The sequence below is a fragment of the Rana temporaria genome, chromosome 7 (assembly GCF_905171775.1).
Source record: "Rana temporaria chromosome 7, aRanTem1.1, whole genome shotgun sequence".
Taxonomy (NCBI): Eukaryota; Metazoa; Chordata; class Amphibia; order Anura; family Ranidae; genus Rana; species Rana temporaria.
In genome coordinates, this window is record NC_053495.1 from 53401512 (window position 1) to 53419130 (window position 17619).

Below are 17619 nucleotides of genomic sequence, written 5' to 3' on the forward strand. Positions count from 1 at the left end.
AAAAAAAATGACTCATTTGGATGCCAACATGTACAGACAGCAAACTCAAGATCTGCAAAGGGTTTAAAACACACACTTCATCTGCTCAACAATAAAAGACATCAGCAGAGCTTCCATTCCACACTCACCTCTGTTATAGTGCTTTGCCCATTCATTACACATATTCTGCCAATGGATTACTTTTTCATATCTCTGATATGTGCCTGCTGCACCATATACTTGTATGAAAAAGTTTCCTGTTCTTTTTGTGAAATCCCTGATGATCCTGCCAGTCTCCCTGCTCTCCTATTTAAAACTGACCACACTAGGCAGGAGAGCACATCCATCTCAGTGTGATCAGCTTTCTTCTTTGCACTCTATTTGGGAGAACAGCCAGCCTGTACTCCAGTGGGCAAACTTATACTACCTACTGCCACCCTCCACCCAGCTCTTCACAGGGAAAATCAGTGTACTGCTGTTTCTTTGCCTCCTGCTCCCCGCCCCCGCAGTCTCTACCCCTTACACAGCTGGAAACAGATGTCACGTGATCACTTATGAAAAAAGAAAAAGGTATTTATAATGATAATATACACTCATCAGCCTGTTTTGTTAGGTACACCTGTTTAATTGTTTGGTAACACAAATTGCTAATCAGCCAATCACACGGCAGCAACTCAATGCATTAAGGCATCTAGACGCGGTGAAGACGACTTGCTGACATTCAAACTGAGCATCAGAATGGAAAAGAAAGGAGATTTAAGTGACTTTGAATGTGGTATTGTTGTTGGTGCCGGACAGGCTGGTCTGAGTATTTAACCACTTAAGGACCTTAGGTGTTTTTCAGATTTGGTGTTTGCAAGACTAAAACTGTTTTTTTTTGCTAGAAAATTACTTAAAACCCCCAAACATTATATATATATTTTTTTCTAACACCCTAGAGAATAAAATGGAGGTCATTGCAATACTTTTTGTCACACCGTATTTGCGCAGCGGTCTTACAAGCGCACTTTTTTTGGAAAAAAAAAACGCTTTTTTTAAAAAAAAAAGTTTTTTTTAAAAAAAAAAGGTTTTTTTTTTTAAAAAAATCACTTTTTTGAATTAAAAAATAAGACAACAATAAATTTGGCCCAATTTTTTTATATATTGTGAAAGATAATGTTACGCCGAGTAAAATGATACCCAACATGTCACGCTTAAAAATTGCACCCGCTCGTGGCATGGCGTCAAACTTTTACCCCTTATAATCTCGATAGGCGACGTTTAATAAATTCTATAGGTTGCATCTTTTGAGCTTCAAAGTAGGTCTAGGACTAGAATTATTGCACTCGCTCTAACGATCGCGGTGCTACCTTACTTGTGTAGTTTGAACACCGTTTTCATATGCGGGCGGTACTCACGTATGCGTTCGCTTCTGCGCGCGAGCTTGTCAGGACGGGGCGCTTTAAAAAAAAAACATTTTTTTGTTTTCTTATTTATTTTATTATTTTTTACACTGAAAAAAAAAAATTGATCACTTTTATTCCTATAATAAGGAATGTAAACATCCCTTGTAATAGAAAAAAGCAAGACAGGTCCACTTAAATATGAGATCTGGGGTCAAAAGACCTCAGATCTCATATTTAGACTTGAATGCAAAAAAATAAATGGTAATTTTGTCATTTAAAAAATGTGCCTTTAAGACGCATGGGCGGGACTGACGTTTTGACGTCACTTCCGCTCTCCTAGGCTATGGGGAACGGTGGGGGCCATCTTGCCCTCACTCGCATCCCCACACAGCACAAGAAAGGACCCGATCGCCTCCGCCGCTACCGACGGCTCCGGTAAGCGGCGGAGGGCGCGGGAGAGCGGCGGTAGGGGGGGGGGCCCTCTCCCGCCAAGGGATAACGGCGATCTTGCGGCGAATCCACCGTGGAGACCGCCGTTATCGTTTCCAGGACCGCTCATGCTAAAGATGGATACCTCGGTTGTGAGCAGGTCCTTAAGTGGTTAAAAAAAACCTGCAGATTTACTGGGATTTTGACGCACAACCATCTCCAGGGTTTACAGAGAATGGTGGGAAAAAGAGAAAATATCCAGTGAGCGGTAGTCAGCAGCTGCAGTATGTGTACCTAACAGAGGTGGGCGGACCTCCGCTTTAGCCTTTAGCAGAATGATGGCCGGGCGGTGGTTCAGGTATCCTGACTGGGCGTAATATGACGTTCAGCAGGGTAACAGCGCCTGTGGCGATCAGTCTGACACACCTCTACACCGATCTCGATAAAGAGCCTCTGACGGCTCTTTACCACATGATCAACCGTGTCAAATCACAATGTAAACAGAAAGAGCCGTCGATTGGCTTTTCCTCACTCGTGTCTGACAGATGCAAGTAATGGAGAGCCGATTGGCTGCTCTCCTGACAGGGGGGTCTGCGCTGATTGTTTATTAGCGCAGCCCCCCCCCCCTCGGATGCCCAGCCAGGACCACCAGGGATGGCCACCAACACTGGACCACCAGGTATGCCATCCTAGACCACCAGGGATATGTCAATCAGAGCCCAGGCAGCTACCAATAAATGCCCAGGCAGCTGCCAATCAGTGCCCATCCACAATGCCTGCCAGTGCCATCAGTGATGCCTATCAGTGCCATCTATCAATGCCATATATCAGTGCCCATTAGTGTCACGTATCAGTGCCACCCATAAGTACCCATCAGTGCAGCCTTTCAGTGCCCAAAAGTGTTGCCTATCAGTGCCACCCATGAGTGCCCATCAGTGCTGCTTATCAATGCTGCCCATCAGTGCCACCTCATCGTTGCTGCCTTATCAGTGCCGTCAGTGAAGGAGAAAACTTACTTCTTTACATAATTTTATAACAAAAAAAGGGGAAAGGATAAAAAAAAAGGATAAAAATTCTGTTTGGGTACAGTGTAGCATGACCGTGCAATTGTCATTTAAACAGCGCTGAAAGCTAGAAATTAGCCTGGGTAGGAAGGGGGTGTAAGTGCCTGGTATTGAAGCGGTTAAGGCAGTTCTGAGGGCAAAGGGGGGTTCAAGCCGTTACTAGCGAGGTGTACCTAACAAAGTGAGTTTATTATATGATATACTATATAATTATGTATATATAAAATAATAAAAGGATGTAGAGGTGTAAATATGTAATATTCACATATCCAGTTATTAGGGAACTGCTGGTAATCCGGCAGCAAGGATCTGTCCAGGAAAGGGTTGATCATACCCAGTAAAGACGCCAAGTTAGTGACTTTGTATTCACAAGAGTTGGATAGAGACTCGCCCATACCATGGAGGAGGGGGGGGGGCACACCGTGGAAGGATACATATGGTAGCCTCATGTCACACCTGTACACAGTCCATGATAGGAACTATATCCAGACATCAGCTGAAGAAACAGAACATTATAATTCAGCCGTGTATTATAATCTTTCCCCTCCCCCCTATCTCCTTCCAGGCACCACATGGTACATCCCACACTCCCATGCCGCCAGGATCTCCTCACATAGATTCCCCTTGGGAGAACATTCATTGGCGAATGAAGAAGCTGCAATTACAAGTCGCGTAACAGCCAACCCTGACAATACAACACAAGTACAGACTAGGCGGCAGAATAAAGCACCAGATAAGAAGGCGGAGGGATACGACCTCCAGCACTCCGGCCCTATATATAGGAAAAGCCCGCCTCCCGCCACGTCAGTGAGTCTGCAGGTGGAATGAGAGAAATTACGTTGTGAGGGCGCCGGCGCGGTATAGAAGAGTTTCTGTATTCATTTGGTTGTTATCGTTCCAAGTGCCCGGGTTCTAGAAGTCTTCCATCCACACGGCCACCATGGCTGTATAGCGGCGCCCACTCCCCAGGCCAGTGCGAGGCAACAACACCCAGCAGCGCTGGCAGCACCAGGCTTCGGCACAAACATGGCGTGAGTATACAAGAGAGGGAGGGGGGCGCTCTTCTCCACAGCGCCCAACTGTCACTCATTTCAAGGGACTGTCCGTGATGTGGAACAAAGTCCCCCTCATTTGTTTTTCCCCATTCATTTGTTTTTCCCCATTCATTTGTTTTTCCCCCCTCATTTGTTTTTCCCCCCTCATTTGTTTTTCCCCCCTCATTTGTTTTTCCCCCCTCATTTGTTCCCCCCCCCCCCCCTCTGATAGGAGAAAGTATGTTTGGGAAGGCAGAAATACATGAAAAATGAACCAAAATCTGTATTGTGCTTATGATATTATTTCCTAGTGACTCCCCAAATCCATGAAAAGTGATGCATGGTGTTGGTGGAAATGCAGTCCATAATTGGGGTGACATGAAAGAATCATGTCCCTTTTGGTGCCTTTCTCTTGGGGCCATGCACAGAAATGTGTTCCCGGAATACACAGGAGTGACATCACCTTGATTCCCCCCAAGGATTCGCGCTTCTCCTGTGTCCACGCTGCCACAACTTTGAATCTGACATCCCTGCATGACTTTATCGTGGTTTGCGTAGGGTTTCTTTAACAGATTTTAATGCAAGTCGTACCAGAAGTAGTGCAGGAGCCTTTTTCTAAGTTGGCGTGACTTGAGTTTCAGCGATTAGAACGCTTGCATTGCTGTTAATGAGGTATGGCTTGTCATGTGACTTTCACCTCTGAAGTTGCTTGACAAGTCACAGCAGAAAGCTCCAAGGCCTTTCTCACATGAGCACTGTACAGAAAAACCAGGCGATTGAAGTTTCGATTTTTTTTTTTTTTGTTCTTCAGTCTCCTGTCAAGACCGTTGGTGGTTGTTGGGTGGCCACATTAACATTGTTGCAGCAGAGTGGCAAAATTAACCACTTCCAGACCGCTGCATGTATATGTACGTCGGCAGAATGGCACGTACAGGCACATTGGCGTACCTGTACGTCCCTGCCTAGACGTGGGTCGGGGGTCCGATCGGGACCCCCCCCCCTACATGCGGCGGTCGGATTCCCGCGTGGAGCGATCCAGGACAACGGCGCGGCTATTCGTTTATAGCCGCCCCTTCGCGATTGCTCCCTGAAGCTGAAGAACGCGGAGAGTCGTATGTAAACGCGGCTTCCCCGTGCTTCACTATGGCGCTGCATCGATTGTGTCATCCCTTTTATAGGGAGACTCGATCGATGATGTCAGACCTACAGCCACACCCCCCTACAGTTGTAAACACAGACTAGGTGAACCCTAACTCCTTCAGCGCCCCCTGTGGTTAACTCCCAAACTGCAACTGTCATTTTCACAATAAACAATGCAATTTAAATGCATTTTTTGTTGTGAAAATGACGATGGTCCCAAAAATGGGTCAAAATTGTCCGAAGTGTCCGCCATAATGTCGCAGTCACGAAAAAAATCACTGATCGCCGCCATTAGTAGTAAAAAAAAAAAAAAACTATCCCCTATTTTGTAAACGCTATAAATTTTGCGCAAACCAATCGATAAACGCTTATTGCGATTTTATTATTTTTTTTACCAAAAATAGGTAGAAGAATACGTATCGGTCTAAACTGAGGGAAAAAAAATGTTGTATGTTTTTGGGGGATATTTATTATAGCAAAAAGTAAAAAATATTGAAAATAGCGCAAAAAATAAAAACCGCAGAGGTGATCAAATACCACCAAAAGAAAGCTCTATTTGTGGGGAAAATAGGACGCCAATTTTGTTTGGGAGCCACGTCGCACAACCGCGCAATTGTCTGTTTAAGCGACGCAGTGCCGAATTGTAAAAACCCCTTGGGTCATTTAGCAGCATATTGGTCCGGTCCTTAAGTGGTTAATAGGACATGTATAATTTGACAGGTGATACACCCCATAGAAGTTAGTTGGGTCCCAATCATATATTAGATGTGGTTGTTGCCCAGTGATGAGGGATTTCAGTGTGAATTGCTTTTCAGCCAGGTGTGTGGGAGACGACCCCCCCCCCCCCCCTCCTGATCAAGTTCTAACCTGCAGGACAGTCGCTAATAGAAGCGATTATCTGCAAGTCGGCAGAGTTTGTGGAAAGGGGCCTAGAGGCTGTAGAGAAGGAAAAGAGCTGTCTGTGGCCTTTAAAAAAACAGCTGCACGCCTGCTCTGTAGGTGTACATGGCATTGTGACCAGTGTACTGCCGCTGGGTGTGAGGCATAATGAAGACTATTACTGGGGAGGTTCACATCTAGGAATTTCATGTTATCTGCAGTCACCTTTTATGTGTAAAGGGGGGTGTTGTACATAGCTCCCTGATAAAAATAAAAAAATCCACGTAGCAGTAGGAAGTGCAATCTAAAAAGCTTTAGGACTCTTTACAGATAAATCCCAGTGGGGTGGAGGATATCCTATGCCTCGTCTTTATAATTGGGGGCACTCTTAAGGGAGATGCTGCCTATTAGCTGTACTGTAACAGCTGTTGGCTTTGTATTGCTGCCATGTCTCATGTTACAGTACAGCAGATGTCTTGGTGTGTTGGGATTATTTTTAGGTGAGGATTGGGTGACCTTCCCTCGTTTCCTCAGTTCATTGTCAAATTCTTTGGGTCAGCTAACAGATGCAGTAATTTGGACAGAGGGGGTCAAACTGGTAATTTGTAAGATAGAAAGTTATGCAAGACTAAGATGGCGTTGATAGCTGAGGGTGGAGCGCTAACCAGGCGGCAGGATTGTGAAATGGTTGCTGCTAATGACTAACGTGGTTTGGGAGCGACAGGGGAAGTGGTCATGAGGAAGCTGCTTGGCATTTTTATAGGATGCTGGAATTCACAGCATTGCTCAAGCAGATTAGGCAGAGCACACTGAGGGATGCCTGTTGTTCTTCTGTGCTGGTCAGATCTGCAGGACAGGGGCAGAGGGCTTATCAAGTAAAATCTAATAAATTCCTTCATCTATACCAGGGGTGTCGAACTCGATTTTATTGTGGCCCACATCAGCATTATGATTGCCCTCAAAAGGGGCGGTTGTATCTGTAAGATTAGATGTCCAGCGCGCATCCCCTCCGCTTACATTAGATGTCAAGAGCCACCCCACCATCAGAAGTTAAGTCCCCCACTCTCCCTTACATCACAGTGCACCCCCTTTCCTTATGCTGCTGCTGGGAAGAAGCTGGATTCATTGTTTGAAAGTAAGAAGCTGCAAGAGATGTGTGAGGGCCACATGAAATGGCCTGATTCGGCCTGTGGGCCTTGTGTTTGGCACCTGTGATCTACACTATCTATTGTGGATGGAGGGATCTTTATTGCCAGCTAGTTTGTTTAAAAAGCCGAGACACCTGCATCTGTTCACATGCCAACAGTTTTTCCTCTGAGCCACCCATGGCTTGAATTTTGTCCCATTCAAGGCATGTATGGCCTGTCATGGACTGATCATGCATCTCCCAATAAAATACATGCCCATGACTGGTCCTTACTAAAGTAAATGGTTAGTGCGCTAATTGCTCAGTCCAAAAATTATGCATTGCAGAGAACGGGGCAGCATGCAAGAAAATATGAAGCAGTCACAAGGAAGCTTTCTGCAGTGTTTGATTGTCGGCGACTCCTAGTGCTTCCACTCACAACAAATGCCTCTGTTGGGAATGGTTGCCAGGCAGTTAAGTGGTCTGGTGTGAAAGTGGATAAGGAGCATTTCCGTGCCTCTTATGTAATCACTTTTTCTGAGTGTATTTAGAACACTTCTGAAACTGAATGCATTTTATCCCCCTTTCCAAATCCCTGCCTAGAATAAACTGATAAACCTTTCACCATGAGTACGTTGCCTAGGTGTGCACTTTGATATGTCCCAAGTATGATGCTGACTCTCACAAGTCAATTCATAAATTCCACCCTCTGCTACTGCCGAGTTGCATTGCTGCAACAAACATGCTTTTAATAATTTCTGTAGTGCTTGTGTTTTTAAAGCGGATCTCCCGCGGATCAATCGTTTTTTTTTTTTTTGGCAAATCAAAATGTGTATTAGCACTGCTGTGCTAAACTTGCGTATCCCGTTTTCGTCCGCCCCTCCGCTGTTTTTTCTGCCCTAATAAACACTTATATTCTGCTCAAAGTCCCGTGGCCATCTTGGCTTTGGGCGCTCGAATCCAAGAAGGAGGTAGTTTCTGTTTGCGGTGGATGCTGTCCCAGCATCCACCGCTCGATCTCGCGCGTGCGCACTGGCGAATGTGCCCGTCGGCGTGAGCGTCCCTGTTGTCATCGCAACGCGGGAAGTCGCGCGATGTGTCATTACAGCTGAATATTAGGAGCTCTGAGAATAGCTCCCAGCAGGCACAGCGCGGCGCCGGAAACTCAGAAAAACCCGTCTAAAACCCGAGGGGGGGCAGACCGGAACCACGGCTAGAATAAAAGGTACCAGTTCAACATTTAAAATGTAAATAGCCGATTCTGGCTTATATTGTAGCGCTTTTAATATGGACGTCCAGTGTAAATGAGGGTGGAGATCCGCTTTAAATTGGAACTAAATCTACCTCTACTTCAGTAATGTGACATCTGCAAACAGACTGGTAGACTTTTGGCCAAGGCTTTGTCCCAGTTTAGCTGTCCTGATTGGCTGGCCTGGGATGACATGACTTCTACGCGAACGCTGAGATTGTATGCTGCTGTTTGGCTGAAGTGGAACCTTCTTTCAAACAAATCTGTGAAAAGGAAGTTGTGCCACTTTAATTGCTGAAAAGACAGGGAGACTGGAGGGGATTGAGTCTAGAGGAGTTGTGCATGGCAGCCAATCCACTTCTAGTGTTCATTTTCAAAGCGAGAAACTGATTGCACAGCTGCTCCAGATTCTGCTCTAGTTTTCTAATTTCCCCTTATAGTCACTACACTGAAAACATTTGTGAATAACTATAACGTACAATGGTTGTCTGTCCACGATGGCTGGTGGAGGCGTTGTATATACTCACAAAACCAATCAAGAATTCTTTAAGGGCACACTGAATGGACAGTAAACCAAAGCAGTTCACCTGTCTTGCAGCTGTCCATTCCAGCTGTGGAAGGTATGGTGCACAATTCAGCACATCAATAGTTTGTACAAAAAAATGCAGCTGTGGGAGGTGCACAAAAGCAACATAATGTGCTGCTGGTACAGTGCGCTTCAATAACATGCAGCATGTATACATTTTAATGCAGAGAATTGCAGCACAGCTGTGAGCTGTGTTTTTGAAGTGAATAGGACACAGCGCTGGTCACTGTACATATTGTGAATTGGCCCTAAAGGAGGAAAAACACTAATTGCACCAATTCTCTTGCGTTTTTAAAAAATTGAGAATGTTATTTTTTTTCTTTCAGGCTCCTCAAGACATACCACAGCATCTTTGCTGTATACGAGGAAGAAAGCTCAGAAACCAGCTTTAACGTGAAAGCCCTGATACTTATAAAAGATGAACCTTTTAAGCGACAATCTCATTTTGGGGGACTTTTTGTCCCCCTTCAACCAGTCATTTTTGGCGGCTGATGAAAGTTTGGGTCTCTTGGATGAAGACATCGAGGTGTCCGGGTACCTCCCATCACATGGGTTTTCCAGCGAAAAGGCTAAGAATGGCGTCTCTAACCTGCTGCCTTTGGCGCCACTCTTTGGCAGTTTCCAGGGTAAGAGTACTTTTACAAAAAAGGTCTTGCGCTATGTATAAATACTTGCACTGCATTTGATGCATCTGGGTTAGGTTTTCTATCACTACACTGGGTTTAGGTCCTGATCTGCTTTAAAATAACGTCTTCCTAACACATGTGTGTATTCTCTCATCTCTATTTCATAAGTTTACATACCCTGGCAGAATTTATGATTTCTTGGCCATTTTTCGGAGAATATGAATATCACAAACTTTTTTTTTTTTTCACTCATGATTAGTGTTTGACTGACGCCATTTATTGGCAATCAAATGTTTACACTTTTTTTTAAATCAAACTACCCAAATGACCCTGATAAAAAGTTTACATACCCCCAGTTCTTAATACCATGTATTGACCCTGTAACATTGACAGCTTGAAGTCTTTTGTGGTATTTGTGGATGAGGCGCTTATCTTAGATGGTAAAGCTGCCCATTCTTTTGGCAAAAAGCCTCCAGTTGAACTGCATGTTTTGAGATCTCCCCAGAGTGGCTCAATGACATTGAGGTCAGGAGACTGAGATGACCACTCCAGAGCCTTCACTTTATTCTGCTGTAGCCAATGACGGGTCGACTTGGCCTTGTGTTTTGGATCATTGTCATGTTGGAATGTCCAAGTACGTCCCATGTGCAGCTTCCTGGCTGATGAATGCAAATGTTCCTCCAGTATTTTTTGATCCAGACCAAATTGGGTTCAGGCCAAAATCACCAGGGTATGTAAACTTTTGATCAGGGTCGTTTGGGTAGTTTCTGTTGCCATTATGATTTAAAGAGTAAACAGTCAATGAGAAATGGCTTTAGCCAAACGCTAACCATGAGTGAAACATTTGTGTTAATTTTTCTCTGGAAAATTGGCAGAAACGCATCTATTTTGATTGAATGTAGGAAAAAATTTACCTGGGAGTGAGATTATGATGCTAACCCTTCTGGAAAAGGTGTATACTGATACTTGCCAGTTTGACAATGAAAGTATAGCAACAGTAAGGATGTTAACAAATCATTGCCAAAAGTACACTGGAGTGAGTACATGCTCAGTGGCATAATGTAGAGCTGTATATCAGGATGTCCCTCAGATGTTAGCGTGGTGAGAGAGAAGAGCCAACACGTGTCCCTAACAGGAAATGGTAACATAAGCGGGTTAAAGGAGCTCACCGGACACAATACAAAGGGAAAAGCTATAGTCCATGAAGGAAAACACTGTGGAACACAATGTAGCTTGACTGCCTTTGTTAACCAATGGCAGGGCTGGCTTGCAGGTATATTGACCTCTTCAGCTCCGGAAGGTTTACCCCCCCCCCGCCCCCCCCATGACCATGCTATTTTATGCTATATGGCACTGCGTTGCTTTAACTGGCAGTTGCACGGCCGTGCGACACTACTCAAATGTTGTGTGTGTGTTTTTTTTTTTTATGCTATAAACAAAGTCAAAGAAAAAACACTTCTATATAAAAACCCATCCAATAAAAAAGTGAAACAAATTTTTTCATCAATCTAGGCCAAAATGTATTCTGCTACATATTTTTGATAAAAAAAAATCCCAATAAGCGTATATTGATTGGTTTACACTAGGGGTGCAACGGATCGTCACCGATCCGTGATCCGAACGGGTCACCCCGTTCGGATCGGCACACCCCGCGCTCCGGAGCCTCGGCCCAGGAAAGTCCCCGGCTTCGGCCTAGCTCCGGAGCGATGGCCATCTTGCTCCACCCAGTGTGCTTGCCAGTGCACAGCGTGACACGCCTCCCAGGCTCAGCGCGCTGAGGCAGGGAGGCGTGTCACGCTGTGCACTGGGCTCTGGCAAGCACACTGGGTGGAGCAAGATGGGACCGCAGACATGTGGAGAGGAGACAGATCTACACCTGCCGGTAGGAGATGCATGGCTGTCTGTACACCAGAGGGGGGGCCTGTGACATCAGAGGAGGGGGTGACATTTATTTTACAACTGTAGCATTGAAATTGGCATATTTATACAGATGTACAAACCTTAATAAATCTATACATTTTTGTGTATACATTTCTACAGATGTTCTAGTCTCAAAATGTATAAAACTTTCGAAGAAATTGCAAACTCTATCATCAAAATTTTTCCTGTCCCTTTTTATGTGAGGACCTCGGCCTAAGAAGCTCTAGGGAATTATTTTTCTTCTATGCTGCAAAATCATTTTTGCTAGAATGAGACTACCCATCCCCACCCCAATACAATAGTAGTTGGAAGCAATAATAAATGTAGCTCTTCCACAATATAACTACTTATTTCAGCCTGAATTGCAAGGCATCATTTCAGAAATTAAGATTTTTGTGGTTGGAATCCACTAATTAAGGGTGATCTTATTTAAAGATGAGCCCTGAAATTAACTACTTCTCTTCCAGCCCCATTTATAATAGCGACTGTCAGGGCCCTGTGACATCAGAGGAGGGGGGTGACACCTGAGGAGTGGGGGGCCCTGTGACACCAAAGGAGGGTGACACCAAAGGAGGGGGGTGACACCAGAGGAGTGGGGGGCCCTGTGATGCCAAAGGAGGGTGACACCAAAGGAGGGGGTGACACCAGAGGAGTGGGGGGCCCTGTGACACCAAAGGAGGGGGTGACACCAGAGGAGTGGGTGACACCAGAGGAGTGGGGGGCCCTGTGACACCAAAGGAGGGCTTGACACCAGAGGAGTGGGGGGCCCTGTGACACCAGAGGAGGGGGTGACACCAGAGGAGTGGGGGCCCTGTGACACCAGAGGAGGGAGAGCCGCTGTGACACCAGAGTGGAGAGGGACACCGGTGATACCAGAGTAATGATAGTGATTAGGGGGCAAGCGGACATCTTGTTACAACCAACAGTTTTAGATTGTTATTTTCATCACAAAACGGAGCTTATTTGCTTAAATACAGTACATGTTAATCTGACGGACTGTTTACATGTTACATTTTAAAAGCCGCAGCAAACCTGCTGACCTTACATGGTTGCTAATGTGACAGAACAACTCTGATTTTCACATTTAACTAAATGTGAAAATCGGAGCTGTTCTGTCACATTAGCAACCATGTAAGGTCAGCAGGTTTGCTGCGGCTTTTAAAATGTAACATGTAAACAGTCCGTCAGATTAACATGTACTGTATTTAAGCAAATGAGCTCCGTTTTGTGATGAAAATAACAATCTAAAACTCTGTTGGTTGTAACAAGATTAGTCTTTTTTTTTCCTTTATTGCTGATCCGAAAAATGATCCGATCCGTGACTCCTGATCCGAGGATCGATCCGATCCGTGAGTTTTTTGATCCGTTGCACCCCTAGTTTGCACAAAAGTTATAGCATTTTCAAACCTATGGGGAATATTTTTGGTATTTTTATTTACGTGCAATGGCGGCTTATAGCGGGACTGCGATATTGCGGCAGACAAATCGGACACCTTATTGACAATTTTTGGGAACAAGTAACACCAATACAGTGATCAGTGCTAAAAATATGCAGTCACTGTACTAAAGACACTGGCAGGGAAGGGTCTTAACATCTAGGGTGATCAAGGGGTTAAATGTGTGACCAACATGTGTTACTGTGTGTGCTGTTTGTACTAAGCAATGTTCTGTTGCTTTGCAGGAAAAAAACATATATCACTGTGTATAAGTGCTATATGGCACCTGTAATAAAGTAATGTTAGTATTGCCACCTTCCAAGGATAGTGGAGGTAAAGAGGACTGACAGATTCTTTAAGAAAAGCATCTGAAATGTTATGCCTCCAACACACATTTTCTCCAATGGTTTCCACAGCCTGAAGTAAAGTACACCAACGCCTTGGATTGCGAGCATAATTCTTTCTGGAAACATGCTTGTAATCTAAAGCACTTGTATATCAAAGCATTTTTTTTACAGGTTATAAGAGGCGCCTACTTAGTGTAGCAATAATTTGTTAAATGTTGTACCTCCATTAAGTGTAACCATATTGCTACACTTAGAGGCTCTTTTTTTTTTTTTTTATACTAGGTTGTGACATGCCGCTACTTATATCACGACATCGCTTGTATATCAAGGAAAACGCGCTCAAACCAAGATTTTACTGTACATCTTTAGGTTTCATTAACCTTTTACTGAAAAGCAGACTCGGGATAAGATGCCTTTTTAAAAAGTGAACTCTAATTTAGAATCTTTAAATTGTAATTCTAAATGACTGCTTTCTTTACAGGGGATGCCTTCTCTGGCATGGATTGGATGGTGGAAAAAATGGACCTGAAGGAGTTTGATTTTGATTCACTGCTTGGAATGGAAGATCTGGAATCCACTGTCTCGCCAGATGAGCTTATGGCCACCTTGGATGACTCTTGTGATCTCCTAGAGGACCCACCTATCCCCTCATTGTTTGACAAGTATATGCCATCATTTGCCCCTATCTCTATTCCAAAAGGTCCATTGGAGGCAGATCAAGTGGCTCCAATGAGTCCCACTTTAGCAGAGTTCAATATCTCTATCCCTGACCATTCCTTTATCTTGTATGTCGAAAGTGAGGTAGACGTTGCTGAGGAAGATAAGAAATCGGCAATTTACACTCTTGAAACTCAAAAATATAAGAAGGAAGACTCCTCAGCTAATGACAGCAGTATTTATGTGAATCCGCTTCTGAAGTCTGAAAAGGAGGATTCCTCAGATGACAGTGGGGTTTATATGAGCCCGTCATATCTGGGATCTCCTCAGCAAAGTCCTGCATCTACTGTAGAGTACCCTAGTAGTGTTCAGTCCTCTCCCTCTTCCCCCATTTCCGAGAGACCCAAACCTTATGACCTTCCCTGTAATGATAAAGACATCTCCGCAAAGGTAAAAACTGTAGGGCATCCCAGAGTAGACAAGAAGACAAAGAAAATGGAGCAGAACAAAACCGCAGCCAATCGCTACCGGCAGAAGAAGAAAGCAGAACAAGAGTTAATATCTGCAGAGTGTCGAGAACTGGAGCAGAAAAATGATTCCCTCAATGAAAAAGCGGACTCTATAGCAAAAGAGATCCAGTATTTAAAAGATCTAATGGAGGAAGTTCGTAAGGCCAAAAGCAAACGAGCAAAAAGTTCTTGAGACTGGAAAGTTGGAGCGGAGCGTTGTGTATGTTGTACATATAGGTTGGTTAAAAAGTAATGTCTACTCCAATAAATTATTTTGTAGTTCTCTAATCTGTGTGGCAGATATTACACTTCTTTCCTGAACTTGTGCTAATTGGTATGTACTCATTGATTTGCGTATTTAGATGGGCAATATACTACAAACCCCTCTGGGGCAGTACTTCTAGAAATGTGTGTACAGAGAGGTTCAGAAAACTAGGCTTGCATCATTGCTTTCACTTGATCTGAAGATTTAACTGTTTTTGTTTATTTCCTATTCATCAGTTTAACCACTTCCTTACTGGGCACATATACCCCTTCCTGTCCAGGCAAAATTTCAGCTTTCAGCACTGTCACGCTTTGAATGACAATTGCGCAGTTGTGCAATGTGGCCTACCAAACAAAATTGATGTCTTTTTTCCCACAAATGGAGCTTTCTTTTGGTGGTATTTGATCACCTCTGTGGTTTTTATTTCTTTATCGTACATCACGGGACACAGAGCGGCATATTCATTACTATATGGGTTATATGGAGTACCTTCAGGTGTTGACACTGGCAATCTTCAAACAGGAAATGCCCCTCCCTATATAACCCCCTCCCATAGGAGGAGTACCTCAGTTTTTACGCCAGTGTCTTAGGTGTTAGTCATGGTTTAGCTTGCCTCCGCATCCTTGGGATTAGGTGAGCTAACCGGTTCTGTCCAAAAAAGCCTCAGCGCTAAAGTGGTCAGTAACCGGACCCCAAACCCTTGGGGTATAGCCCATAATGCTTTTCTTTTTAGAGAGCTGGACCCTGGGCCCAGAACTTAGAAACCTTTGGGTGCCTAATGTTTCTGTTGCCAGAGTGCTATATGGGCCCAGGACAGTGGATCCTTCATAGGAACCCAGGGCCTGAAGGTCTAGACATCCCCACCGAGATGGGGGAAGATTGGGCCTCTTGCTTGGCAAAGTCCTGCGGCATGGAGCAGGTAAGTGAGGGGAAAACTTGCGGAACTTGGTTCTTAGCGGGTTTTTTCTGGGGGGTCACAGGGGACATGCCTAAAGTTATGCACTGCATCTGGCAAACTAGTCACATATCATAAAGATAGGATGGCTCTATATGTATTATTCCCCATAAAATGTGACCTCCCTTGTAGTGTTGGAAAAGCATTGAGTGGGGCCTGTGTGATATAAAAGTATATGTGTGTGTCTGAGAGCTATGCTTACCTGCAAGCCTCCAGGCGATGCTCCATTCAGTCTTCCTCCTCAGAGCCTGCAAAGCAGGCAAAACGCTGACCTCCTCGTGGTTGCAGGCTGCAGTTTGCTGGAGCAGAGAGGTCCCTTCCTCCCAACCCCACCCCCCCCCTGTCGGGAGGGGCATTTCCTGTTTGAGATTGCTGGGGGGGAAGGGCGGGTCAGTGGCTTAAGGAAGGGGCGGCCCTTCCTTGTTTGTTCCATATAGCTCATTCAATACTTTGGAACTGGGGAGGAAAGACCAGAACGGCAAGCACGGGGCGCCGAGGACACACAGTGGCCAGAAAGACTGTTTTTCAAGCCTAGGAATAGGCTGTTTCTTTTCCATCTCATAGTTTTTCTTGCAATACTACTCAGGGGGACAGAATGTTTTTTCTTTCCTAGATTTGAAAAAAGATTTTTTTTTGAAAAAAAAGAAAAAAAAAAAAAAAAATGTCATCTAGGGGAGAGGAAGCATTTTTTATCCCCCAAACAGGTGTTTGGGCATTTAACTATTTATAAGTCCCAGGTACCAATAAGTAGCAGGTGTACCTCGGTATTGTACCATGGCATCAAAAAACAAGGGTACAAGAGGTGGGGATTCCCCCAGAGAGTCTGAGGTCTCGGACAAAGCTATGCCGCTGCTTTCCCCACAGGGAGCCTTGGGGCCATCGGGATCTGGGGCTGGAGCTGACGCGAGTCAGTCCAACCCTAAGATGGTCACGGAGAAGGTATTACTCACCTCTTTAAAAGAGATGCAGAAAAGCATGGGAAAAATGATAGCCGCAGCTATGCAGGGCAGTAAGCGGAATAGATCTCCGTCGCCCGAGCGCGGACCCTCAGAGGAGGAGGTCCTTTCCTCAGGGGAATTGGACGACCTCTTGGACAAGGACCAAGTAGGTTCAGGGATCGAGGATCCGGATACAGAGGAGTCTGGGGCAGTCTCCCTGAGGGAGAGCTGGTGGATTCAAGGATTGTCGGACTTGGTCCATAAGGCATTCAACTTGCCAGTACCAGATCTCCAGGTATCGACGGTCAGCTTTGGGCTCACTGAGGGCGCCTCAAAGCAATGCTGTGTTTCCGATCCATCCTCTATTAGAGGGAGTTTTGTTCCAAGATTGGAACAAGCCAGATAAGATCTTCTTACCACCTAAAAGATTCTCTGTCCTATATCCTATGGAAGATAAATTTTCCAAAAGATGGGCTACTCCTGCGGTGGACGCAGCCATCTCATGTGTTAACAAATCGTTAACATGCCCTGTAGAAAACATACAGGTGTTCAAGGATCCAGTTGATAAGCGCTTGGAAGCACTACTTAAGAACTCCTTCACGACAGTATTCCCCTGGGCAGGGGCCCTCTAATACTAAGCAGTATCGACGGCCTCCTGCAAAAGCAAGCTTCGGCTTCAACAGCAGATCACAAGGACAGGCTGTTAGAGGCAAAAGGCAGTGGTTTCGCAAACCAGCAAAACCAGCCCCCAAGCCAACCTTATGAAGGGGCGCCCCCACCCACGAAGGTGGGGGGAAGGCTGCGACTCTTTTCAGAGATTTGGGAAGCCAGCATTCCCGACGAGTGGGTACGGTCTTCCGTGGCCACAGGCTACAAACTAGATTTCCTAAGGTTTCCTCCTCCTCATTTCCAGGAGTCGAGGATTCCAAACGATCCGGAGAAGGGAGCCGCATTAAGATCGGCATTAGATCATCTACTTTCCCAGGAAGTAATAGAGGTACCAGTCCTGGAACAGGGGCTAGGTTTCTACTCCAACCTATTCATCATCCCGAAGTCCAATGGAGATGTCAGGCCAATTTTGGACCTAAAGATGGT

The 17619-nt window shown here is 45.0% G+C and overlaps 1 protein-coding gene across 1 annotated transcript; it reads left to right on the plus strand.

Moving 5' to 3' along the window:
• The first annotated feature begins 3645 nt into the window (after window positions 1-3645).
• On the plus strand, window positions 3646-14654 carry LOC120945303 (cyclic AMP-dependent transcription factor ATF-4-like). The gene is made up of 3 exons (XM_040359381.1): window positions 3646-3888; window positions 9198-9497; window positions 13682-14654. The coding sequence occupies exons 2-3, from the start codon at window positions 9290-9292 to the stop codon at window positions 14557-14559; spliced, it is 1086 nt and encodes a 361-aa protein (XP_040215315.1). The 5' UTR covers window positions 3646-3888; window positions 9198-9289; the 3' UTR covers window positions 14560-14654.
• Window positions 14655-17619: the final 2965 nt, after the last annotated feature.